General features: G+C 35.7%; 1 protein-coding gene across 1 annotated transcript in view; it reads left to right on the top strand.

Moving 5' to 3' along the window:
* Csmd3 (CUB and Sushi multiple domains 3) overlaps positions 1–26,836 on the top strand; it is a 1,059,412-nt gene that overhangs the window by 755,801 nt on the left and 276,775 nt on the right. The window contains exon 23 of the mRNA XM_051202442.1: positions 18,867–19,036. Within this exon, the coding sequence (XP_051058399.1) occupies positions 18,867–19,036 (170 nt within the window). The remainder of the gene's footprint in view (positions 1–18,866; positions 19,037–26,836) is intronic.

Genomic DNA, 26,836 nt, shown 5'->3' with positions numbered 1-26,836 from the left:
GTGGAGAAGAGTGGTGGAAATACATAACTTTAAAGTTCCTTTGTAAATTGTTCATTGTTATTTTTAACATTTTATAGATAATACAATATTTTATCCTGAATTAACAGTAAAGATTACCATAGATTTAACAATTTTACAATTATTTTGTCATATACAATTTATATGCAAATAGTATTTTTTTTATTTTTTTGACATTCTTACCACTAATTATATTATGAATACTGAAAGCTCAGAAGCCATTTTTACAACAAATGTAAATTGCAAATAGCATGCTCTAGTTTTATTTCTGCTGTTCTAATAAAATACTCTAATCAAAAGCAAGCAAGGAAAGAAAAGGGTGCATTTCAGCTTACAAGGTATAATAACTATGGTAGTAACTCACTTCACATCCTAAGAAATACAGCAGAAATCATGAAGTATGCTCTTTGCTTGCTGGCTGGCAGGTCTGGGTTATACTCACCAAGCATTCATAAACAGATCAGGACAGCTTACCTAGGGAATTAATTGTCCAATGTGGACTTGGCATTTGTATATCATGTATATTTAAGACAACCCCTGAAGAGGTATTCTCAGGCTAGTCTGATCTGGGCACTTTCTCTATTAAACCTGTCTTTGGAAACCTGAAGATGTACTTCAAGGCTTTGTCAAATTGACAGCTACTGCTAGCTGGAATAGATGACTCGTGTGATAATAGAGAAACAATGGCCTAAACCTATTCTTGACTCTGACCTTGATAATCTATTGAATATACATGTCCAGGGATCATTTGGTGTCAGTCACTGTGACAGCTTCCTTCTCAGACAGAAGAGAGCAGAGTGAGATTAGTGTCTGGAAGAACAGCATTAGGCATAGTCCAAGAGATAGAAGAGGATGGGTCATGTAGAGTGTTAGGGATGGGAAAGAAGGTTTTGGACTTATTGGACAAGGATAGGATGCCATTTTAGAGCTCTGAGCAAGGCTTACTAAATGGACAAACCCAGGAAGATTTGAGGATTTACATGTTGAAGGGTCCTTTATGGTTTTATTTATGAGCAGACCATGGGGAGAAAAGGTGAGAGTGGAATAGTAAGTATCTACCATGGTGATTAAGACACGCGATTTGGATGTACTGGCCATGCTGGTGTAGCTCTAGTGACACCAAACACATTAGCCACCTGCACTATATAACTTGTCTGCCAGTAGTTCTTTTTCCCAGGTCACTGCCTACTTGTGCTTTTACAGACATGAGAATTCTGCTCAGACATCTCCGAACTCCTGCCCATTGTCCTTTCTGGGCTTCTGAAAAAGTTATAAATTCACATGAAATGACTGGACTGTATATATATATATATATATATATATATATATATATATATATATATATATGTGTGTGTGTGTGTGTGTGTGTATTATATATATATATATATATATATATATATATATATATATATAATTCTCATCTACTTCCTGCTTTTTGCATTGAGAATTTCTATAAAGGTTGTCTGCCCCTCTGTGTATGTATGTTTGGAGTGTGTGTGTGTGTGTGTGTGTGTGTGTGTGTGTGTGTGTGTGTGCGTACATAATATATACTCAATAGTCAATAAATATTTTCAAGATTATGAATGTCTAAAGTCAGATTTCCAATTAATGCCAGAACTGTACCATGAATATAAAAACAGGGGCAATGTGACATTCCGAAGTAATCATCTTTTAAAATGTATCACTGAAAATATGTGATTATTATTCTAAAATAATTTTATCTTAATTTTTAAAAATTACTTGTCTCTGTGAGAATAGGGTTGGGTGGAAGTGATTAAGATAGCAGCAGAAGCCAGTGGTGTTGGATGTCCTGGAGCTAGGAAGATACAATGAACCATCAACTTTAATTCTAGGAACCAAGTTCTGGTCCTAGGCTAGAGTACTCTGTACTTTTGAACTACAGCCTATAATTATTATTTTTTAACTCACCTATTGCATGATATCAAATGATATTTCCAGTACTGCTATTTAAAATTTATAATATTAACATTATTATAAAATTTTTATTAAATGTCCACATATGTGGTCTGCCACAAGAAGCAAATTTTTCCTTTCCATTTTTGCTTTACAATGTACTTTCCCAAGAACAAAAGAAAAATTTTAGGGATGGAAAAAATTCTATAAAGTAAAACCAAATCTCTCTCTTCACAATAATGATGAATTAATGGGAACAAGAAAGAAAAGCAGTATATACCAAACTTGGATGAAGAAAAATATAGACGTCTATGGTTAACAATATGCAAAATGAACACATAGGGGGCATTTCCTTTTTAGTTATTTAATAGCACATTAATTCTCCATGTAAAAATTAAGCTTGTAAAGCATTTGTAATTTAGATTATCTAAAAATATACCCACAATCTCAATATGCTTTCCATTCCTTTATATTTTGTTTCAAAATGAACACGGCTCCCTAGGTCTAATCATGGTTTATTTACTTTGGAACCCTGGCTGTTGCCATGGAGAAATCAGGAGCGTTTACTTGCTATTTTCCAGCTGCTCTTGGAATTTATGATTTCCTGACATGGTGCCCCATGCAGTAATCTCTTCCCTCAGTGCTGTGAAAGTCTTAGTCAAACCCCATTAGGACATAAAAGGGAGACTGCATACAAGCCATAGGGTAATCAAAGAACCTTTAACTACTGCTACTGTTTCAGAGGAACCACCCTTCTAAAGGAGGCCAGGAAAAAGAAATACTTTTTCCTTTCTAGTCTATGAATGTGTGTGTGTGTGTGTGTGTGTGTGTGTGTGTGTGTGTGTGTGTGTGTGTCCATATCCATCTGTGAGTGTATCTGTTTGCTTACCAAGGCTTTTGTTTCTAAGTAATAGGATAAGCCTCCTCTTCATCTTTTTTGAGATAGACATTACTCACTACTAAATTTCTCACATTATTGATGAGCATGCAGGCTTTTCTTTTTCACCTCCCACCTCATTTCAGGAACACAACAATCACAGAGCAGTGTCCATACACCCGATTTTGCACGTATGTTCTACACATTTGAACACAAGACTCCACATTGATCTGGCAAACACATTACCCCTGAGCCATCTCCCAGTTCAGGAATAGATTTATTATTCATGTTCATTCTGGCTGTTAAGTGTCCTCTGATCCAAGCTCAAACCATCTTGGGGAAGGGGGTTCAGCTGTACCTACTTGGGAAACATGTTAACTGGACTTCATGACTGTTTAAACCCATTCCTGGATGCACTGGGAAAGGTCATAAGAATGCCTGGACACTTCTTACCATCTTTTGTATTCAGCTCTCCCAAAGAGGGGCTGGAGCATTTAGGCTCAGGAAGACTAAAGGAGGTGGAAGCCTTCTGTATGGCTTTGGGAAACCTCTCATACCTTCTAGGTTTTCAGGTATAGCTGGTTAGAAAGGAGAGTCCACACTTCTATAAATGCTATGCTCTGTAAGGACCTTTGGGAGAATTTTGCTTTAATCTGTCAATGGGACCTTAGGAATATTGGACTTGGATGTCTTAAGGTAAAAAGCCGATGTTAAAATTAATTAACGTGGCATATTTTTGCTTTAAGATCGGATTGTTTCTCAGTCTCTGTGGATGTTGACAGTCATCCACAGATAAAACTGATTTTTCTATGACAGTGTCCCTCCAGTTTGCTCATAAGTTTGGTGGTTTTCAGTGCATTACATAATAAATTACCATGGGATCTATCTGCTGATTTCTATCTACTCCCCACACCAGGAAGGTCCCTTCTATACAGGAGAATTCTTGTTACCGTAGCACCGCTGCCACATTTTTATGAGGTTGCTTTATTTTAAAGGCACATATTCCTGCTATTTAAGGGAGATTTCATTTTTTACACTGACAAATTGCCCATTTCAAATGCAATCACATCCAAGGCACCTTCTGCATTTAATTTCATTAACTAGCATCTTTAATGAGAACACAAATCATTGCCCATGTGTGGCTGCCAACAAACAGAGTTAGATGAGCTGGAGGGCCCATGCGGAGGCTGGATTGCAAGAAAATAGTAAAATCCCTGAGTCTGATAGGGATCATGTCTTCAAATAAACTGTGTAGATGGTTTTGATAGTTTGGCTTCAGTTCGGTTTGTCAAAGCCTATGGCCATCTAGGAAGAGAACAGTATTTAATATGTAGGCCAGTTTAGCCTCAATCTGTGTGCATCCCTGAGATCGATGGTGTGTACCATGTGACTGATTTCTATTTACAGTTCTTAAGTTTAAGCAATATTTATATGAGAATCTTATGCATTTTTCTAGCTTTGTTTCTCAAATATATTTATTACAGTAATCTCATGATTCTTCATTTTTCTGTGCCAACAGCTGTAATGTCTCCTGATTTTCTTTAATATTATTTGAGGTTTCTGTCCATTAGTTATCTAGTTAGCTGAATTTTGTCAAATTTTTATATTATAAAAATTAACCCTTAGTTTTGGCGACACGTTTTTAATTCCCCATTTCTGATTCTGTTTATTTCTGTTCTTATATTTGCTCTTCATTTCTCTCTGTTAAAACTATACCTTGTTGTGGCTGGAGAGATGGCTCAGAATTTAAGAGCATTGGCTGCTCTTCCAGAGGTCCTGAGTCATTCCCAGCAATCATGTGGTAGGTCACAACCATTTATAATGAGATCTGGGTCCCTCTTCTAGAATGCAGGCATACATGGAGGCATAATGGTGTATACATAATACATAAAGCTAAAAAAGAAACTATACCTTGTTTAATTATTGTTTTGTTTGTGCATTTCCTTAATGGATAAAGTTGTGTTACTCATCTGAGATGATTTTGTTTTTCTGTGTGCATTTTCTTTTCAAATCTTTGTTTTGTTCATTTGTTCATCATTTGCACTCCTTTCATTACTTTTTGTTCATATTCCTCAAAAGATAAGTTCCATTATTTTATGTGAATATATAATTGCATATACTTGTTGGGTCCTCTCTAGTATTTTAACACCTCTGCTACACATGGGTCTTTATTTTTCATTTTATGTGATTCAGCTTTGGTAAATTATATATATATAAACACATTATGTTCAGTATCTCACTGCTTTCAAGATTTGCAGTGTATACATATATACTCATTATAGTATATAACAATATTTTCTGTAGTATAGTCTTTTCCATCTATTTTCCTAGGTTATCTGTATTTATCTATCTACCTAGCTATCTAACTGTTATCTATCTATCTCTCCTATTATTGAGATAAAAGTTTACAAATTTTGGTTCAGTAAGTTATTTTTAAGGTTGTTTTGCATAATTTAAATATGACAACACTAATTTAGAGTATGTGTTCTAATAGTATGACCAAATAATCTATAACAGTCATCAAAATCAAGTATTATCAAAATGACAAAAAAAAAGTTTGTGAATGTAGAATAAGGGAACACCTACACACTGTTGGGAATGCAAATTACTACAGCCTTCCTGGAAAACAGCCTTCCTAAAAAAAAAAAAACAACATACAATCCCACAAGCCCTCTCCTATGTATATTGTAATGGTTTACAATTCCTAGGTTATAGGGTTAGCATAAGTATGAATTAGTAGATGGATGCATAAAGAAAATATATTTTACACATATATATATATTTATATGCAATGAAATATTGCTTAACCATCTGGAAAAAAATTTTTAAATTCTTTTTTGATTTCATCTTTTACTCACTATTACAAGCATGTTTAATTTCCATGTATTGGTAAATGTTCACATGTCCATCCTGCTACTGATTTCTAATTTCATGCTGCTGGGGACCAATCATTTACTCAAACTTTGTGATGTGATACTTCTATGCATAATCAATGAAATATCTTGTTTTTACTGCTGTTGTTATTTAAATAGAGAAAGGATCATAAATTTTACTGAATACTTATCTAGCAAATCCGTGATATGCTTGTAAACTTTTACTAAGATTTGTTTGCTACCTAATATGTCATTTATCCTGAAGGATTCCCAGTGTGCTCTAGAGAATGATATATATCCTGGACTTGTCAGACAGAGCACTTTTTATATGTCTGATTTTCTGTTTGGGTTGTTTGGGGTTTGGAAAGTAAGGCATCCTATATAATTGATGGATTATGTCACTGGGTCTTAGTCCAGAACTTACTCTTACTAAATTCTACAGTGTCTCATTTGTTTTGTATTGCATTGTTTTGTTTTCCTAACTTCAGCCTCTTCTTATCACTCAATGAAATTAGCTACAGTATCGTAAATAGGGAAAGATTTTGGTCAGTCATTCCATATAGTTGCTTATGGCTGATGGAGGAAGCAGGCACTTACAGAGCTAACTCATACTTTTCACATGAAAATAACCAAGAGCTAAGTAGTACTCTATTTTTTCTTCTTAAAATTATTCAATTAAAACATATTTAGACTTTCAGAATTTTATGTATGTATTTGGTATATTTTATTCATATCAATCACTCAGTCTTTACTTCTTACACTTCCTGCCTCCTCTCTTCATGCCCTCTTCTTATTTGTTTTCTTATTTATTTGTTGGTTTATTTATTTATAACCCACTGAGCTAAATTATTGCTGGTAGCATACGCATAAGTACAGGGATATCCACTGAAGCATAGGAAAACTACCAGAGGTTTCTAGCCTGAAGACAACAGAACTTCCCTTCTCTAGCACCCATAAATTACCCACAACTCCATAGCTAGGCTGGTGCCTGTGACCAGTTCCTCCATTCATGCTAGAATGCTTATTAACTTCATCTTGTTCTATGGTGATATTTTGCTTATGATCTGATACAGTTTGTCTAAAGATCAGAATGCAATGCTAGCTACAGTCATAGAGGCCAGGCAGTGGTGGCCACACCCATAATCCCAGTACTAGGAGACAGAGGCAGATGGATCTCTGTGAGTTCAAGGCTAGCCTGGATTATATGAGAATGAATTGATCTAAAAGAGTTCATGTGTTTAATCCCAGCACTAGAGAGGTATATAAGCCAGGAGCTCAGGATCTGTCTGGATTCAAGACTCCATCTGAGGATTCATGAAGACAGAATCACCTTTTCTGTCTGAGTTGGAGGGAAGAGCTAGTGGCTATCTGCTTTGATTCTCTGCTCTTCAGTTTGAACCCCAGTATCTGTCTCTTTTATTATTTGTGTTGCATTGTTTAGATTTGTAAATACAGTCACAGCTTCTGTCAGTTCATGAGTGCAGCATCCCCATCCTGTTCACAGGACACTGTCTCACAGCAGTTTTTCAGGACTTCTATCTTTTACAGTCTCCTGGCCTTCTTTTCTGTAGAATTCTATGAAACTTGGGGAAAGAGGTGTGACACAGATGTGCCAATTAGGGCTGTGCCACTAATTCTCTACATTCTGACCTGCAATCTGCTCCAAAAAAAAAAAAAAAATGAACCTTCTCTGATGAGGCGTGAGAGAGGTACTAATCTATGGGGATAAGGAAAAGTATGTCAGGGGCAGTTTAACGTTTTGATCACTTGACCACTTAGCAAAAATCATAATAAGCTGTTCCTTTAGGCTCCATGTCCTTCTCAGTTCTTTAATTCCTAGCTGTCAATTTGATGCAACATAGGTAAAATGAAACCATTCTCATCATCTTTCCTGAGTCCATTTTTAGATTTTATGATGCAAGGATATATATTGGATAATTCTACTGGATTTCCAAGCTACTACAAATTATTACCTCTTATGGATCTTTATCCAAATAGATATTCCTTGGACTTTATAAAAGGGACCATGAAAGTCTTAAGTCTTGCGCTGATAGTTGGGTATTTCTTTTCCTTAAAAGTAAGAAACACAGAGGGAGTTCTCTCTATATAAATCACTAAGTTGATTAGCTTTAAGGGTTAAATTTCTCGCTATGCTAAAACTTCTGTACAAGAAATTACAAGCTTAATTGTTTAATTGTGTGAAATAAGCCTTGATAACAGTTAATAAAGACATTTATGTCTTTTGAATATTTACTGAGAAATATTATTCCCACTGCCTCTTTACTTCACTTTAAACGTATTTATTTAGCTTTGTGTATGTGTGTACATGTATGCGTATGTTGTTACGTTTTATTAATATTTTATGTGCTTTGGTATTTTGCCATGGGTGTCATGTCCCCTGAAACCAGAGTTACAGGCAGTTGTGAGCAGTCATGGGGTGCTAGGGATTGAACCTGGGTCCTCTGTAAGAGCTGTCATTGCTTTTAAAAACTGAACCATCTCTCCAGCCTCTGTATCTCTGTATATCTCTCTACATGTATTTTTGTGTATAAATTTCTTATGTATATATACATAAATATTAAAATATAAATATCATTGGTATAAAGACTGTACACAATAGTAATTAACAAAACCATATGGCTGAAAATAATCTCCTATTGTATGTAGGCAATCAAATCTAACTTAGTTTATTTGATGCAGATCTTATTTCCCATACTGTAACAATGAATTTTTTTTTGTTGTTGTTTTCAAGGAGTAATTTTTGTTTAGTAAATGTAGGTTGACTTAGCGAATGTTGTCTGTGCATTTTTTGTGATGTTAGGAACATCACTTTTTAATATGTGCTGTGAAATTTTGCTTACTACAATGTCGGTGTCATTTAGCCTGGTACTAGGAATCTCTGAATATAATAGAAACCAGCCTCTTTTAATAAAGTGGCTTACTTACATTAGTTTCTTTTTGTTGTTGTTGTTGTTCATTTGAAAACTATTAGAGAGGAATGAGAATGCGACTTAGCAATTGTGTTGGTTAGACTTCTAGGCCATGAAAAAACACCACGACCAAGGAACACATAAAAGAAGGCATGTAAATTGGCACTCATGGTTACTGAGGATTGAAGTCTACTACCATCGTTGCTGGGAGCATGTCAGCAGCCATTCAAGCCATTCAAGCATGTTGCTTGAATAGTAGCTGAACACTTACATTAGATCCACAAAGACAAAAACATAGAGTTACCTTGGAATGGTTTGGTCTATTAAAATTCCAAAGCACTTCTGCAGTGATGTACTTCCTACCAAAATAGAGGCCACTCCTCCTAATCTTCCCCAAACAGTTCCATCAACTATGACCAATCATGCAAAGATGTGAGCCTGTGGGGTCCATCCTTAATCAAATTACAGTGGTATACTGCTTGTCTGACAGGGAAAACTTGCATTCACTCCTCAACCGCAACATAAACAACAATGACGCAGTACAAGAAAACATGACACACATATGCACAAGCACACGCATAAACATATACAGTAGTGTGACCGTGCTTCTACTAATGTGATAAAGGAGGAGCTGAGAGAAACTGACTTAGCAGGTAAACTCTGATGCCTGATGACCTGAGTTCATGCTCTGGAGCCCTCATGGTGGAAATGGAGACCCAACACTCTCCTTAAAGTTGTCTTAAGTCTGGCATGTATATGTATTGTGACATGTGCATGCGTACCAGCACAAACTCAACACACCAAATAAATACATGGAAAAGAAATTCTGCTTCATTCTATGTCAACTTTATTACATTTCTACTTAATCTTGGGGTTGCCTTTTAATCTATAAAAAAGAAACACATTTTGACCATCTCCTCTATGAACTAAGACTATATTTCTTTGTAAGTATATAATCAATTCATCACAGAGAAAAACGTTTCCATGGTGCTTAAGGGTGTTACAAAGTAATACAGTATAAAAATACATTTCAGGCTAAAGAAAACTAAAATTACTTTCCCTTTCATTGCAATGAAAATTAATATCCTTAAATGGAATCTTCTCCTTACCATGTAACTATCCCTTTGTCCTTGGCCTGCCCTAATTCTTCACTTTCTTGAAAGTACTACTCTGTCAGTTCAAGCTCTCTCCGCTGTTCTGTTATACTTCTGATTCATGGCAGAGCTATTAACCTCAGCTGCTAGTAGATTCCTGGCGAAAGTGAAGTCCTTGTACTGCAAGGCAGTATAATCTCCTCATCTCTGTGTGGATATATGTAAGGGTTAAGTGTGTAGGGTCAGGATGACATCTGGTTTATGTTCTAGGGTGGCTTACATAACCTCATCAATGATCAAATTTTCTTTAGAGGTACAGTCTTGTTTCAATGAGATGTTTGAAAAATGTGCATGTAATATGTATACAGTGAACAGCTAAGATTCGATCAGCTGTCAAAATTTTTGAGAGACTTTAGATATGGAGGCATATGATATTTAAAGTAATCATATTTGTAGATAAGGAAATACGTGTTTTCAGGGCCTTCTATATGTGCTACTTACCACATTTTGTTGCAAGAATAACTACTCTCTCTTCTGCCTCCCTGTCTTTCTTTGTTCATGCCTCCTTATTGAATTAGTGCTTACTTACTGGACTTGCCCATGGCCTAGAAGTGTATTTTAGAATGCTGGAATATGAAATATATTATATATTGCTTTATATTCAGGAGTTTTTTATTTCATTTTCTTATTCTCATTCAATATCTGGTGAAATTTTTGTCTGTGGCTTGAGATATAAACCTCATAGTATAAATAAGTCTTTAGCCTTTTTGACACACTCATATACAATGCACATTTGGGTTTTGTGTTTAACATATACTCAAAGCCACTACTTCTCAGACATCTGGCTTTCTTTTCCCCTTTCACAATAACTAGTCTTCAATTCTAAAACTTCTCCTTTCCTGTCCTCTCTTTCTCCTGAGTTGCAATCCAAGTTCGAACCATTTCTTGTCTGATTGACTCTAAAGCTTTTCTTTAGGAGGAAAACACATGGGACAGGAAGTTTGAGTTAGGGAAGGAATAGACGAGAGAGAGAGAAGAAAAAGAGAAAGATACCATAAAAGAGGGAGCAATTATAGGTTTGAAAAGTAAACTGACTCTAGAGAAAAGTCTAGAGACCTACAAGACTGACCCAAACTAACAATGTGAGCAACAGTGGAAAGGCTACCATAAATGCTCTTCCCTGAAAATGAGATTGATGACTAAGTTATCCACCATCATAGAGCAGTCATCTCATAGCTGATGGAAACAGAAGACACCCACAGCTAAACACTGAGCCGAAATGGAATCCAGATGCAGAGAGAAAGGACATGACTGGGCTACAGAAACCCACAGAGACAGCTGACCCGAACAATGGGGAGCTAATGGACCACCAGACTGATAGCTGGGTAACCAGCATTGAACTCACTCAGACCCCCCTGAACATGGGTCTCAGTTAGAAGGCCTGGGCAGTCTAAGGGACCTGTGAAAGTGGAACCAGGATGCATCCCTAGTGCACAAAAAAATTTTGGAAGCACATTCCCCTTGGAGGGATACTCCCTTAACCCAAGGTAGGAGGGAGGGCCTAGTCCCTACTTCAAATGACTTGACAGATTTAGATGACTCCTCCAGGAAGGCATCACCCTACATATGGAGTCGGCAGGGGATGGGATGGGAGGGTAGTCAGGGGTCATGAGAGGGAGAAAGGGAGGGAACTGGGATCGATATATAAAATAAGAAAGTAAATAAATAAAAGCAAAACAAAACAAAAAAACCAAACAAACAAATAACTTTTCTTTAGGTTTTCTACTCAAAGGCAAGACCGCAATACCACAACACATTCCTTCACAGAGCTGTTGAGCAGATTTCTCAAAGCTAAGATTTTTTTTCTGCTTAAAAATCCTACCAAGAATTACAATCAAATGTATGATAAATAACTTTTAAATACATTAGATGGTGTGTCAGCTGCCATCCCTCTTAGTTTATCCTTTTATATTTTATTTCCCAAAGTAACTGTTAGAAAATTTCTCTGAATAAATTTCAATTTTTGCAACCTTTTCTTGAACTCACATAAAAAAAAACACCATAACCAAAATAATATCCTTGTTTTTTTTTTACCACTCCTATATAATATATCTTAAAGACAGGATTGTCTTTAAGAAGATACCACATTTTTCGTTACGTATATAGAAACAAGCATGTGCTGTGAAATGGCATGTGGACAACAGTGGACAGTTTGCAAATGTCGATCATCTTCTTTCATGTGTGCCTCAGAAACAAACTCATCTCGTCAGACTTTGCCATCTATGTGTCCCTAAAATGTGCATATTTCTGTCATGTAGTTCATGCTTTTATCTTTTCTTTAAAGTGCCTAAAACATAAATATGAAGACCAGGCTGCAAATAACTAATTTGCACAGCTCTATATCTTTAGTTATTGACAGTTCTGTTTTATTTTGGCTTTTTTTGACAGGGTATCATACTAAGCCTCCCCTTTGTTATGGTTATTAGTTGTAATCACCATGCTCAGTTCATAGATACTGCTATTATTAATATTTCATAGTGAATAGCTAAACACAGTACAGTAGACCTCAATAAGTTATTAGGGAAGGAAGAGTGAAATTACAATATCAGGCCACAAAAATAAATCTTTCTTTTAGAAATTGTTTTAAGAATTTTTGAACTGCTGATTTTCTGATATATCTGCAATTCATGAAAAGTACATAATAATAATAAGAGCATTGCTAATTATTATTGATTAATTGGATTGTTAATAAGGAAATTTAAAACTCTCTAATTAATTTAGGTAAATTATTTTTTAAGTTTGTTCAATACCCATGAATGTATAAGCAGCATAAATTAGACTAGATGGTTAAAAACAGGACACTAAATTACTAAATTGGGGAATGGAAGGAGGTAGAAATGGAATATGGGAGAGTTAGGTAGGAAAAAAGCATGATTACAATCAAAACACATTAGTAGAACTTTCATTTTCACTAGTATTTTTTTAATTCAAACATTTTATCTGTCTTTTAGTTAGGAAAAGGATTTGTCTATATTATTGCTCTCAAAAAGTCAACTCTTTGTTTTTATTCTATTGACTTCAGACCTCAGTTTGATTATTTCCAAGTTCCTACTCCTCTTGAGTGTGTTTACTTCCTTTTTTTTTTCTTATTTTACATATAGATCTCAGTTCCCTCCCCCTTCCTCCCTCCCTCTCTTCCACCATCCCATGCCCGCCCAACCACCCTCCCATCCCACCCCACCACACTCCACATGTAGAGTGATGCCTTCCTAGAGGGGTCATCTAAATCTGTCAAGTCATTTGAAGTAGGGACTAGGCCCTCCTTCCTGCTTCTAGGTTAAGGGAGTATCCCTCCATGGGGAATGTGCTTCCAAAATTCTTTTGTACACCAGGGATGCATCCTGGTTCTACTGTCAGAGGTCCCTTAGACTGCCCAGGCCTTCTAACTGAGACCCATGTTCAGGGGGTCTGAGTGGGTCTAATGCTGGTTTCCCAGCTATCATTCTTGGTGTCTGGGGGCTGATTTACCTCCTCCTTGTTCAGGTCAGCTGTCCTTTTTTTTTTTTAAACTCTTTTTATTTTTATTTCACATATTGATACCAGTTCCCTCTCCCTCACTCCCTCCCTATCTTTCTTTCCCTCTCCTCCCCCCCAACTCACATGCACCCTGACCACCCTCCCCTCCCATTTCCCCACACACTCCACATGTAGGGTAATGCCATCCAGGAGGAGTCATCTAAGTCTGTCAGGTCATTTGAAGTAGGAACTAGAACCTCTCTCCTGTCTCTAGGTTAAGGGAGTATCCTCTATAGGGGATATGCCCTCAAGATCCTTTTGTGTACCAGGAATACATCCTGGTTCCACTGTCTGAGGTCCCTTAGACTGCTCATTCCTTCTATCTGAGACCCATGTTCAGGGGGTCTGAGTCAGTACCATGCTGGATTCCCAGTTATCAGTCTGGGGGCCCATTAGCTCCTCCTTGTTCAGGTCAATTCTCTATGTGTTTTGCAACCTGGTCTTGTCCTCTCTCTGCATCTAGATTCTAGTTTGACTCAGTGTTTAGTTGTGGGTGTTTGCTTCTGTTCCAACAGGTACTAGATGGGGGCTCCATGATGGTGGATAAGTTAGTTGTTGATCTCATTATCAGGGAAAGGCATTTATGGAAGCCTGTCCACTGTTGGTCAAATTGTTAGTTGGAGTCAATCTTGTAGGTCTCTAGACATTTCTTTAGGTTCAGTTTTCTCTTCAAACCTATAATGGCTCCCTCTTTTATGTTCTCTCTCTCTCTCTCTCTCTCTCTCTCTCTCTCTCTCTCTCTCTCTCTCTCTTTCTCTTCTGTCTTCTATTCCTCCCCTGACTCTATCTTCCTAGTCCCACGTGCTGGGTTTCTATAGCCTGGTCTTGACCTCCCTCTCTGCATCTGGATTCCAGTTCAGCTCAGTGTTTTGCTGAAGGTGTCTTCTTCTCTTTCCATCAGCTACAGATGAGGGCTCTATGATGGTGGATAAGTTGGTGTTTGCTTCTTTTTTGTTCTAGACCTTTCAAGCGTGCTGTTGAGATGCTGGTGAAAGAGCTCTCTTATTTTTTTTTTTATGGAGGTACTTAGCGCTATGAACTTTTCTCTTAGCACTGCTTTCACAATCAAGTCTGGGTGTGCTGTGCATTCATTTTCATTGAATTCTAGAAATATTTAATTTCTTTCTGTCTTGACATTCAGGAGAGAGGTGTTCAATTTCAATGAGTTTCTAGGCTTGAAAACATTCTGGCAAAACATAAACAAACATACAGCTGGTCTAGATTCCATGAGGTGCTGAGAAAGTATATTCTTTTGTGTTGCGTGAAATATACTACTGATGTCTGTTAGATCCATTTGGTTCATTATACCTACTAGCTCCAGTATTTCCCTGTTTAGATTTTAGCAGGATGGCCTGTCTGTTGGGGAAAGTGAGGTACTGAAGTATCACTATCAACATGTAAGGGTCCATCTGTGAATTCATCTTTAGCAGTATTTCTTTACAAACCTGGGTACACTTGTGTCTTGAGCATAAATACTAAGAATTGCAATTTCCTCTTTGTGGATTTTTAATTTGATGAGTATGTAGGGTCCTTTGCTATCTCTTTTGTTACCCTTGCTTCTTTCCTTGGAAAGTCTTTTCCCAACCCTTTACTTTGAGGTAATACCTATTTTTGATATTGTATGTTTCTTGTTTGCCACAGAAGGATGGATCCTACATTTACATCCATTCTGTTAGTCTGTGTCTTTTTATTAGAAAATTGAGTCAATTGATATTTACAAAATCAATGACCAATAATTGTTAATTCCTATTATTTTGTTATTTTGGAAGTAGTGATGGTGGTTTTATTGGTGAGTGTGTGTGTGTGTGTGTGTGTGTGTGTGTGTGTGTGTGTGTGTGTGTGTGTTTTGGAGAGAGAGAGAGAGACAGAGACAGAGAGAGAGAGGATGGTTTGGCTGCTAAGTAATTATTTCCTAAATTTTAATGGGTGTAGTTAATTTCCTTTTTGGAGTTTCCCTTCTAGTATTTTCTATAGGGTTGGATTTGTAGATGAAAATGTTTAAATTCGACTTTATCATGGATTACATTGTTTTCTCCATCTATGGTGAATGAAATTTTTAATGAATATAGTCGTCTGGGCTAGCATTTGTCTGAACGACATCTGTCCAAGCACTTCTGGTTTTTAGAACCAACTTCTCAAAGGAGGCTCTAATAATTCTAATAAGTCTAACATATGTCAGTGGTTGCTTTTCCTTAGCAGCCTTCAATTCTATTTTATTCTGTGTATTTCTTGTTTAGATTATTGTGTTGCCTGGAACTTTGGGACCCTTTACCTTCTATCGGTTGCCTCACCCAGCCTTGATATTAAAGACCTGTGTCAAATTATATTGCATCTTGTTATGCCATGGGAGGCATCATCTTTACTTAAGGAAAACAGAGGAGCCGTGGATCTGGGATAGAGGGACGGTATGGGTGACTGGAAGAAGGGGAGAAAAAGAAAACTCTTGTTGGATAATAGATGAAAAGAAATTCTCACAGAATAATAAAAACTATTTTAAAACTTCTTGATTAATTACTAAAAGAAGACACACACAGCAGTTTCAAACTGCTTATAAAACAATAGGCACTAAAATGTCTAAATGAAGAAATAAGATTACCACACTATAATTAGGGACATAAAGAATTAATATGCATCTCTACCCTTTGAATTTAACTAAGAATCTATGTATTAAAATCCTTGGGAGAAACTTTTTTAATTGTCTACAAATCTCTGGTAAACAAATGGAGTATTAATAATACTGTATCTACCAAACATATTAGAAATAATTCTTAAGAATTAACAATTACATTAGTGTTTCACAATTCATTAGGTACCTCATTAAATAATTAGTATCTGAGAAATTGTTATGTATCTTGCAGTGAATGATTACCATATAAAAGAAATATTTCTAAAAATAACATTTTTGATAACAGACATTTTTCTAATTTCCCAGCCAAACTACCAAAAATCATTTTGCTAATTTACCTGAAAATAAGTGACTGTATATGTAATAGATCACGGAAAGATGTTCCTACCATAGCAATGGAGATTAATGACACAAGAGTTTGCCTGCTTATTTGTATGCAAGGAAAATTGATGTCCTATGGGAACAGTGAGGTCATCACTGTAACAGTCTCTCTTATCGTCAGATGTCATCACAAGTCTCTCTTTTATATCAATCCTGCGTGAGCCACATCAATCAGTGTGTTAGTTTTTGTTCAGCAACTGAAATGAATTTCTGAGATTTCTAAAGTAAAATATATCACATAAGTAGGATTTGTTTTCTACAGAAATCATCAGAAAATCCAAAGTTTAGTCTAGGAACTATGTTGATAATTTGTAGGTTCTATGAAAGTCAACAGAAGTCCATTTTTCTAACAATGTGTCTTTAATATTGATAGCATTATGCCATTTGCTGTTATTAATTTTCATAATTTAAAAGTTCAAATTAAAGAAAGGAAACATTATAATTTATTCAGTATTTAACATTAGAAATGATACTCTGACTCTTCAAAAGAAATATGCTTCTATACTTTGAAATAGTTCTTCAATTTGAAGCAAGAAAAGTACTGCAAGCTTCATTATTTTATTTTGTTAATATATGATATATGTAGTGTGAAGCCAAATATTCTTCATGTATTTAAATTGTTCATAATGATGAGTGTCTTGGGATTTTATCTGTCTACAAAGAACTAAAAATTTAGTATCATATAGATATGTTTATATATAATTTGACTGACACATAAACACAAACACAAAATATATGCATGAAGAAGTATATTATTATATTTATTATAATATAAATATAAGGATATTAACAAATAACTTATCCAGGCCATATACCCAGGGAAAAATGGACCTAATTTTGAATTAAAGTCTATTTAAAAATCTTAGTCATAAAGTATGAAATAAATGTAACAATATTTTGCATCTAAGAATATATCTTTTTAATTCTATGCTTTTGAGAAAATGTATGCACTGTAGGTCCATCTAATACACACACACACACAATACATGTATATATATATATGCACATACATACAAGTACACACACATACAAGCACACACACACACACACACACACAGAATCTTTAGGTCTCCACAAGCACCTGAAGGTTCTAATAAGGTAGAGAAAGAGATGAAGTAGATTCATTGGTCAATTATTGTTCTCATGGACGATGCACAGCTTTTTGTTGTACTCTACAGATGCAAGTTCTCTGTAGCTGATAGTGCCCTAGATGATGGAGAAGAGATTACTACTTGAAACACTAGAATTAAGTATGAGTTCATTCAGGAAAACAATATAATTTTCCACATTGCATCCATGTTGCTTTGAAGTTTTGATTTGTCATCTTTTCATGTGTAGGCTCATTGGGCTACTATAAATGCATAGATCTAAAAGCAGCCAGAAAGGTATTACTCTTTGAATATATTTAGATATAACTGAAATGAAAATCATTTTGAACAACATAGCAAGTAGTTTTTTCTTCATCTCTAGTTTTGAGTAATCTGTGAAGCTGCTGTGGTACAGCTTCTCTCCCCCTGGCTGGTTGCTTATAAGCACTCACCATTCATTTCTACTGTTTCAAACTTGTTACTTTACTCTGCTGCTTCTTGACAGTTTCAGTACTTTGTTAGTGTGTTTTTCTTTTGAATTTAATTTTTTAACGTGTAAGCATTTAAAAAGAAAGCATTTCATTATCTTTCACCTTGTTGTCGTCACCTTTTACTGTTCCCAGAATGTATTAACTTTAAAATCTTATTTCTAGACAATAATAGCTTGCTGGTTTGTTTTTAGCTCTGTAGCTAATTTTGAAGATTCAAATCCACCCTAAGGTATGATAATGAAGTCAGCAATTAATGTAAAAACCCAAGGAAAAGATTTCCAAAGTGCATTTTAAAAGTACAGACTTGTTAAATTCTAGAATATTACTTCAAGTCCTCTAGTTTAATATACTGAAAAATCTCAGTTCCATATTTCCTCATATTTGGCATATAGAATATGTACCAGGTAACCTTGAGGATCAGCAGTTCTCTATACTGTTTTGTGGAAATGCCTTATAGTAAGAAAAGTTGTATGGCTCAAACATACTAAATATATTATATTATACACTGGTAGATTTAACTATTGTAGAATTTTTAAAATAAAGTATTGTTTGGATTTCTTGAAAGGAAAGAATGTTAATTATTTGGAGGAAAGCATCATTCAAAGCTTTTAAAGCAAAATTAAAGAAGATTACATTAAAGTTAATTTCTACGTAAAAATATGTTTAATGCATTTATGAGAAATCTGTAAACTTAAGCGATCTATTGAAGATATTTTGCATTTTTACTATTATTTATGTATGAAGGAAGATGCTATTATTTTATGGTAACTACTCTAAATTCCCACAGGTAGGTGTGTCATCTCCAGAGCCCTAGTTTCTTCTTCTCCATCAGATATTTGGGAAACACTTTGGTCCTCTATAGCACAAAACTTTTCTGCACACAATATCTTAGTAGGAACTGGGCAAAATACAAAGCATTTATACTCCATAAACAAAGTTATTTGGAAAATGTAATGCCTTCTGTTAAACTTTGCTTCAATATTCTGTTTTACCTGCAGCTGAATGTGGGGCGTCTGCAACAAATAATGAAGGAATTCTGCTTTCTCCAAACTACCCACTGAACTATGAAAACAACCACGAATGCATTTACAGTCTTCAGGTTCAAGCTGGAAAGGGTATCAATATTTCGGCCAGAACCTTTCACTTAGCACAAGGAGATGTTCTTAAGGTAAGTGAAACACTGTGTTGTACATTAATCACTTAGTAAACTTCTATAAAAGCATTGATGTTCATTTGCAAAATATCTCATTCAATAATTATTAGATTTAAAAAAAAAGCTAACATTTGAATGACCATTTCATTAGGAAAAATCATAATAGTAACTTGGTTTATATTACTAGATTCATTGGTTTTAATAAGTGATGGCTGGTGTTGTAAGTTTGATATCTACTAAGAAAAATGCTTTATTAGCATGTAAATAACTTAAGATACAAGTCCCTTTTTTGTATATGTAACCCTAACAAATCATTGTCAATTTAGAAAGCAAAACTTTGTTCATAATATTTACTGTTAAATACTTTACTTAAAAATATTGAAATAATGAAACTTCATTTTAAAGATTATATATGACACATGATTTCAAGTTAATGCTTAAATAGTTACTTATTTGCTTTCTGCAATACAAATGCTTTGGTAAAATGAAGTAACAGATAACGTACTGACTTCAATGAACTTTTATAGGAAATGCTCAATATACTTAGGTGTAAACAGGCAACAATGAACCCTTACTGTCTGATGCCAGAGTAACAACTAGAAATCCTATTTCTGTTTACACTTGTTTCTATTTTTGCACAATGACTTTGTTTTGACAAAAGTGTGTAACAGAGATTGTGAGGCAATGTTTTGTTGTTATTTACCACAGCTTAAATGGAAGTGTAAATCTCATTTCTCATGTAAAATGTAAACTAAGTGAATGATTATGATTTTAAGAATGCAGTGAAATTGGGTGTTAGTTGTGGTGTACACCTTTAATCCAAGAACTCGGGAGGCAGAAGCAGGCAGATCTCTGTGAATTCAAAAGAAGCCTAGTCTACATACTCAGTTCCCAAGACAGCCAAAGCTACCCAGAGAAAATCTACCTTGAAAAGCAACTAATAATAATAATAGTAATAAAATGTGAGCTGAAATGACTCCATATTTATCAGTAATAAATAGCTGGAAGATCTATTAAATTTCTTTATTCCCTTTTTAAACTTTTTTTTTTTTTTGTGAAACATGGTCTCTCTGCATCCTTATATAATATAATACATATATATATATATGGAAGATACATATCACATGTATCTTACATGAAAAGTATATATAAAATATACTTTTTCCAAATAAGATGCTTCATTTGGTATGCAAAAGTAATGCATGAATGTGAAGCTTCAGGGAAGGACATGAGAGAATTATTTTAGAAAGTATGGTGGTAAACAAGATTGGTAGGTGTAAGGAAGAATTTCTTGACATAGGAAACATTAAAAATATATTCTGATTGTTATTCTTCTGTCAGACAGTAAGTATTTGTTGTTGGTTGAAAAAACTTAAGTATTCTAAATAATTATTATAAAATGATGTAGACCTAGATTGCATGAAACTTACAAAACCCACCTGCTTTTACCTTCCTGGTGCTGGAATTAAACCCCTACACCACTAGGCTTGGCTATCTTTTACATTTGTGTGTGTGTGTGTGTGTGTGTGTGTGTGTAAGTGTGTTTATTATATGGATAGAAGTTCATGTGTGCACATGTGTATATAGACCAACCTATATGCACGTTTGAGGATGCCGGAGATCAATGTTTGTGTCTTCCTCACTCACTTTGATATCATTTGTGTTTTCAAATACATTATTCTTATTATTCTTTGAGAATTTCATGCAAAGGATTTTTATTGTATTTACTCCCTTTTTTGTAAATTTTTACCCAATCCATTCTGTTTCTCCCAACCCTTACAAAATTTTTCCTCTTTTTTCTATTTTTGAAAACTTTTTGCTAATTTTCATTTGTGTTGCTAATATATGAAGTATATTTTTTTCTTTTCTTTTTTATTTATTTTTTTATTTAATTTTATATAACAAAGTCCAATTAAATGAAAACAAATATTTATACACAATATTTGGGAATTTGGGCGTCGTTCTTTCCAAACTACTTCCTGCTGGTAAGGGGCGCTGTCTTGGGGGATTCGAAGAAGATTCAGATATCCTAGCTGTAGTCTGTAGGGCTGTTTTGTCCAGCTGTTTGTAATGTAGGATCAGCTTGTACTCTGTTTCAGGCGGTCTGGTGTGATCAAACCACATTAGTCTGGAAGGAATCCACATCTTTTCATTTTCTGTGGAAACAAAAATAGAAATACTTTTCCCCAGTAACTTGTTCTTCAACTTAAATTTTGGAGTCAAAGCTTTTTTTTTTTTTTTTAATTTATTATTTTACATGTCTATCCCAGTTCCCTCTCCCTCCCTCCCTCTCTCCCCTCCAGCCCTCCCTCCCTCCTTCCCTCCCTTTTGCCCTCTCTGCCCTCTCCCATGCACTCTAAACACCCTCCCCTCCCAACCCCCCACCACAATACCACATGTAGGGGAATGCCATCCAGTTGGGGTCATGTAGATCTGACAGGTCCTGTGAAGTAGGGACTAGGGCTTCTCTCTTATCTCTAGAATAAGGCAGTTATCCCTCCATGGGGGATATGTTTGCAAAGTCCTTTTGTGCACCAGGGATACATCCTGGCTCCACTGTCTGAGGTCTCTTAGACAGCTCAGACCTTCTGGCTGAGACCCATATTCAGGGGGGTCCGAGTCAGTGCCCTGTTGGCTTCCCAGCTATCAGTCTAGTGGCCCTTAGCTCCTCCTTGTTCAGGTAAGCTGTCTCTATATTATGAAGTATATTTAACCAACTATTTGCCAGTCCCTTAAAAGAAAACTGAATCCCCCTGGTCCAGACCATCAGTTGTCAATAGTTCCTCAGCTACAGAGGAGGCTTGTGAAGCCCTCCAACCCCCATGCCTGAATGTTTAGTCTTATTCACCCCTCCTTCAGGTCACCACAAGTGCTGTGAGAACATCAGTACAGTGGTCCTGATGAAATTGTTACAGGCTGGTGCTTGGTAACCTCAGGGTCTTACGATCTTACTGCTCACTCTGTCACTAAAACCCCTAAGTCTTGGGAAGTAGGTACAATATACATTGCTCATTTGTCTGAACATTCCCCACATACTTGTTTTACTCTGACCATCATACAGTACACCTGGAAATTTCCCTGATGACTCTGAAAGCTGCACTAATCTCTGGGAAGTGATATCAACATAGAAAACAGTTTAACCTAATGAAATAATAGTAGTAGTTTCACCCATAGAGCTAATGGATTGAAACATTGGTTCAAGGGCATATTTGCAATACCAGGCATGCATTGATCCTGTAGAAAAGGCCTTAAATCCTACCAGAAAGCAGTTGCAATCATAAAAATTGGGGGGGGGAGGTGCTCAATGGGGTTCAAGACAGGGTTTCTCTGTATAGCCCTGACTCTCCTGGGATCTATGCTATAGACCAGGCTGGTCTCTAATTCAGAGATCCCAATACCTCTGCTTCCAGAGTGCTGGGAGATTAAAGGTGTGAGCTACCACTGCCCAGGCATCCATGAATTTATCGTGCCACAGCTGCTATTCCTCAGAGGGTCCAAGATAGATAAGACTAGTGATGACATTTGGCCCCTAGAGCTTATAGCAAGTCCTTTCACTGCTATGACAACTAAGTAGTCAATAGGAAGGAAACTTCCAGGTCAGTACCAGTCTTCAGACAAAGTATATAGTGTTTTCAATAACAGTATCTTGCCACCAAGCTCTGGCAGGTGACCAAGAGCAATGACAATTGCCTGTATTGCTTCAGGGGGTCTATTAAATACATTTGACCAGTGAAGATCTCCCAAATCTGGCACTGAGCTGTTTAATTTGACTATATACATCTTAGGAAGGAGTATTATCCTCTAAGGAGAGTAACACAGGTATACTAGAATGAGGGATGGGAATTTAGAGCAGAGAGTAGATTGAGAGGACCAATAACCAACACTAGGATATCTGAAAAAAGCCACAGAGAAAGCTATTATTATGTTTCATGTAAATGTCATATGAAATTACGTTATATAATTTTATATTATATACATTTTACATATATACCTATGTATATATGCACACACAAATATATATAGATATGTATGTGTGTATAAATATATTTTTTCAGACTGTGTATGTCTCTCTCACACTGAACCTCTAGTTCAGTTATTAGTAGACTGCCTAGGTGAAAAGCTACAAGCTATAACTTTTTCCGCCATAACCTAGCACTGGGGTTTAAGCTATATGACCATTCCATTTTTTTATGTTGCTGTTAACATCTCTCCAACCCTAATTATGAGCATTATCTTAGATATAATAAGAAAAGTTATCTACTGTCTCTGTTACCTATGCTGTATGGTTTTCAAATTCCATTTATTTTATGTATGCAATTTGGGGAGTATCATAAGGGCTTGCTGTAAAATATACAGATGATTATTAAAAATAGTTATTATTATGAATTAGGTTGCAATAAAATTACAATTTAAAACTCATTAACTTATTTTGAAGAAAAATGATATAAATATGTTATACTTTCCTAATAACAGACTAGTTCTCTTGGAATATTGCATAACAAATTCTAAGAACATTGTATGGGAACAAGCTTCTTAAAATGTCTTGGCAAAACAGGCAAAAACTCAAGTGGACTCATCAAGCTGAAGTTTCCCAATGAAATGAAGTCATTCACTGATACTTGTGAAAAATGTTTATTTGAGATATCACAATTTCTCATAAAGGCCAGATTTAAGCAAAAGCATGAAGGGAATCCCTCTGTCTCAATCCTGTGCAAAAGGAGAAACCTGTCATCACTTTATCTTATTGAATCAGTCTTCCAGTTATTCTGACTAATCTGATTTTCATTCTCTTAGTTTTAATAATCTCTTTCATTTAAAAAAAATACATGCAGGAAACTAAACTCCTTGCAAGAGACCTATTCTAGTTCATTGCACAGAGCATTCCCTGGGTCCTGCATAGATATTGAAAACTGTATGATTCCTAAAATAAACCCTTAAGTGTAATTTACCCCTGACAAACTTATTGTCTTTGCAGTCTCATAGCAAACATTCTTTGTCAGTGTCTTTCCCCCAAACCCCTTTCAGTGACATCACTTTGATATTGGCCACATAATAGTAATTTCACAGAAAGGTGCATCATTTACAAAGTCTGGCTAAAGTTGCAGTTTCCTTCACCAAGTAGCCTTAGCCACTTAATGTGTGGGCTGATTCTTGGGTATGATACTACAAATAGCACCAAATATCTTGAAAATATTTTTGCTAACTATTGAAAGACTGCACTAAGTTTGGTAATGTCAGTTCTCATGTATCTTACCGATCAGTAAAGTTGCAAAAAACCATGTTCTATTTTGACATTTCTTATTGTTAACAAAATATTTGAGTACATTTTTCCTGTGATTACGTTTCAGTGCTCTATAAGAATGAATGCTTGATAGAATTTGCAGTAGTGAATACTTCATATTTTATTACTTTTACAAAGTATGTGATATACTTCTCTGGAATCAGTTATAAGAAATGAGAGCCTTGCACTAAAATAATTGGGCTTAATACCTGTAATCTTATTTGTTTAGGGTTTTTTTTTCAAGAGATGAGGGTTCTGGAGTCTCCTTATGTTTGCCCAGACTTGCCTTGAACTCTTCAGTTCAAGTGATCTTCCTGCATCAGCTCCCCAAGTAGCTTGGACTACCAGTGTGTCCCCCCCATGCTAGCTGACATCTGGTTTTGTAAATAAAATATTGTTGGAAGAAAGCCATGTTCACTCATGTACATATTGCCTGCTTTTTCCTGCAAGAATAAGACTGAGCAAGAGATACTAAGGACACTCAGGCCCCAAAAGACCTTAAATATTTATCTACCCTTCTCCAGAAAAGTTTGTCAGACTTTTCAACAACAGTAATTACTTAAAAAACTTACAATTGGGTGTAACTTGGACATAGTCAACAAATTTGAAATCTGGTTGTACATTTACACTCACGTAGGTGTTATCTTAGGTTCATCACACATATTTGTCATGCTGCCTGCTGCTTGTTCACTAATAATCTTTTGTTACCTGTTCCTTCAGAGGCACTCCAAAGGTAGTGCCAGCATGCTAGTCCTCAGAAATACCTTCACCCTCTCCCCTTGTTTGTCAGGAAAATTAAGTAAAGGCTAACCAGGTATAGAACATGCATGTTTCATCAAAAGTTTAACCCTTTCTATCACTAATGGTCTTAAAAATTAAACCCCCTATGAAAAGTTGAATTTAGAGAATGAAATGACCACTCAAAATCATTTCCAAATAAACCTCAGTATTTGTTTTAGTTTTGATTAGAACAGACAAACTTTTGCTAAAATAGAAAGTTAATTTATAGGTTGGATTCCTCTGGGTGTCCACGTTATCACCCGTTAATTTCAGAAAATCTGTGTATCCAGCCTTCAGTAAAATACCAATGACCTGTGGGAAAATCTATGTTCTTTGTTCCTGACAGAAACTAGAAGAAATGTAGACCACTGTTGCTTATTCATAGTTATTCAGCCCTGCTGGCTTGAGTTTCAGATGGTGTCTTCCTCTTGCTCTCTTTCTGATTCCTCATGTTTCCTTCTGTGCAAATTTAAAATGTAAATAAGCCTTAAGAGCACACGGAGTGCATAGAAGGTTATAGACTGCATCAGTCACAAATGCAGAGAGCAGAAAGGTCCTTCCTACAGCTGAATTCTGAATTTCTGTGTAGAAAAAAAGATTTGGCTAATGTGGTTAGAATAGAACCCTGAAAATTTTGAAAAGCTTCATTTGTGTATGATGTAAATTAAAATCTGCCTTTGTTTTATTTACAGCATTTAAGCCTAGGTTAGCAGCAAGAATATTCAAAACCTAAAGATGGGTGGATGATGTGAACATTTATCCCAGCACTTAGTAGGCAAGGGTAGTAGACTGATAGCTCTTAGTTTAGTGCCAACATAATCTTCACAGTGAAGCTACCAGTCAGCCACTGTCTCAATAAAACAATCAAAACTAAAAAAAAAAAAAATTAAAATCTCAAGAAACTAGAAATAAATATTCATTCTTCAATAAATTCAGTGGCTGAGATGAAGACCAAGTTTTAGTTAACACAGGCAATACCTTTAAAGTTGAAGGAATACTTAAATGAAAAGCTTTAATTTTGAAGATCATTTCCCAATTAGCGGAGGAATCTTAAAGGTGTAACTAATGGAAAAAGGCTTTTAATAGTTTCACCAATGATTATAAAATGTAAACTGTCATAAAAAGATATGAAAAGACCCAGTTACTGCAGACAACCTGCTTGTTAGTAACAGAGATGCATTGGCAGATGGTCTGCAATACAAAATGTAGCCACCAGTCCTATAAGAGAAAATGGCAATATAGTTTGGGACGACTATGAAAAAATGAAACATTTCATATTGAGGAAGAAAATAGACAATGGAAATTTAAAGACCCCAAATCTTCAGAGCACTTCTAAGGTATAAAGAAAATCTTGAATCTGCAGAATACCAAGGTACTGTATGAAAGGACACAGTGAAACTAGCAAACTAAAGAGGTTTAATGGGACTAAGACTGCCAAGGCTCCTTCCTGAGGTGCAGAGAGGACAAGAGGGTAGAAAAGCAAGCCGATTTTATATGGCAGCAGCAGGCTGTACATATTAACTAGGAACTAGATGGCCTTGCCCAAAGTAGTTGAACTCTGGGGCACATAAAGGGACTTTCCTGGAAAACAAAAGCTGCCTGAGGAGATCTGCATCTCTGGTAAATATAAACCTACCTTTAGGCTTATTTATCCAAAAACATTCCTTCTGTTTAGAATTAGCTATGTAGACCAGACTGGCTTAGAACTCAAAAATCTGCTTGCCAATGCCTCCAGAGTTCTGAAATAAAATGTG

The sequence above is a fragment of the Phodopus roborovskii genome, unplaced genomic scaffold (genome assembly GCF_943737965.1).
Source record: "Phodopus roborovskii unplaced genomic scaffold, PHOROB, whole genome shotgun sequence".
Classification (NCBI taxonomy): Eukaryota; Metazoa; Chordata; class Mammalia; order Rodentia; family Cricetidae; genus Phodopus; species Phodopus roborovskii.
This window is presented reverse-complemented; position numbering and strand designations above follow the sequence as displayed.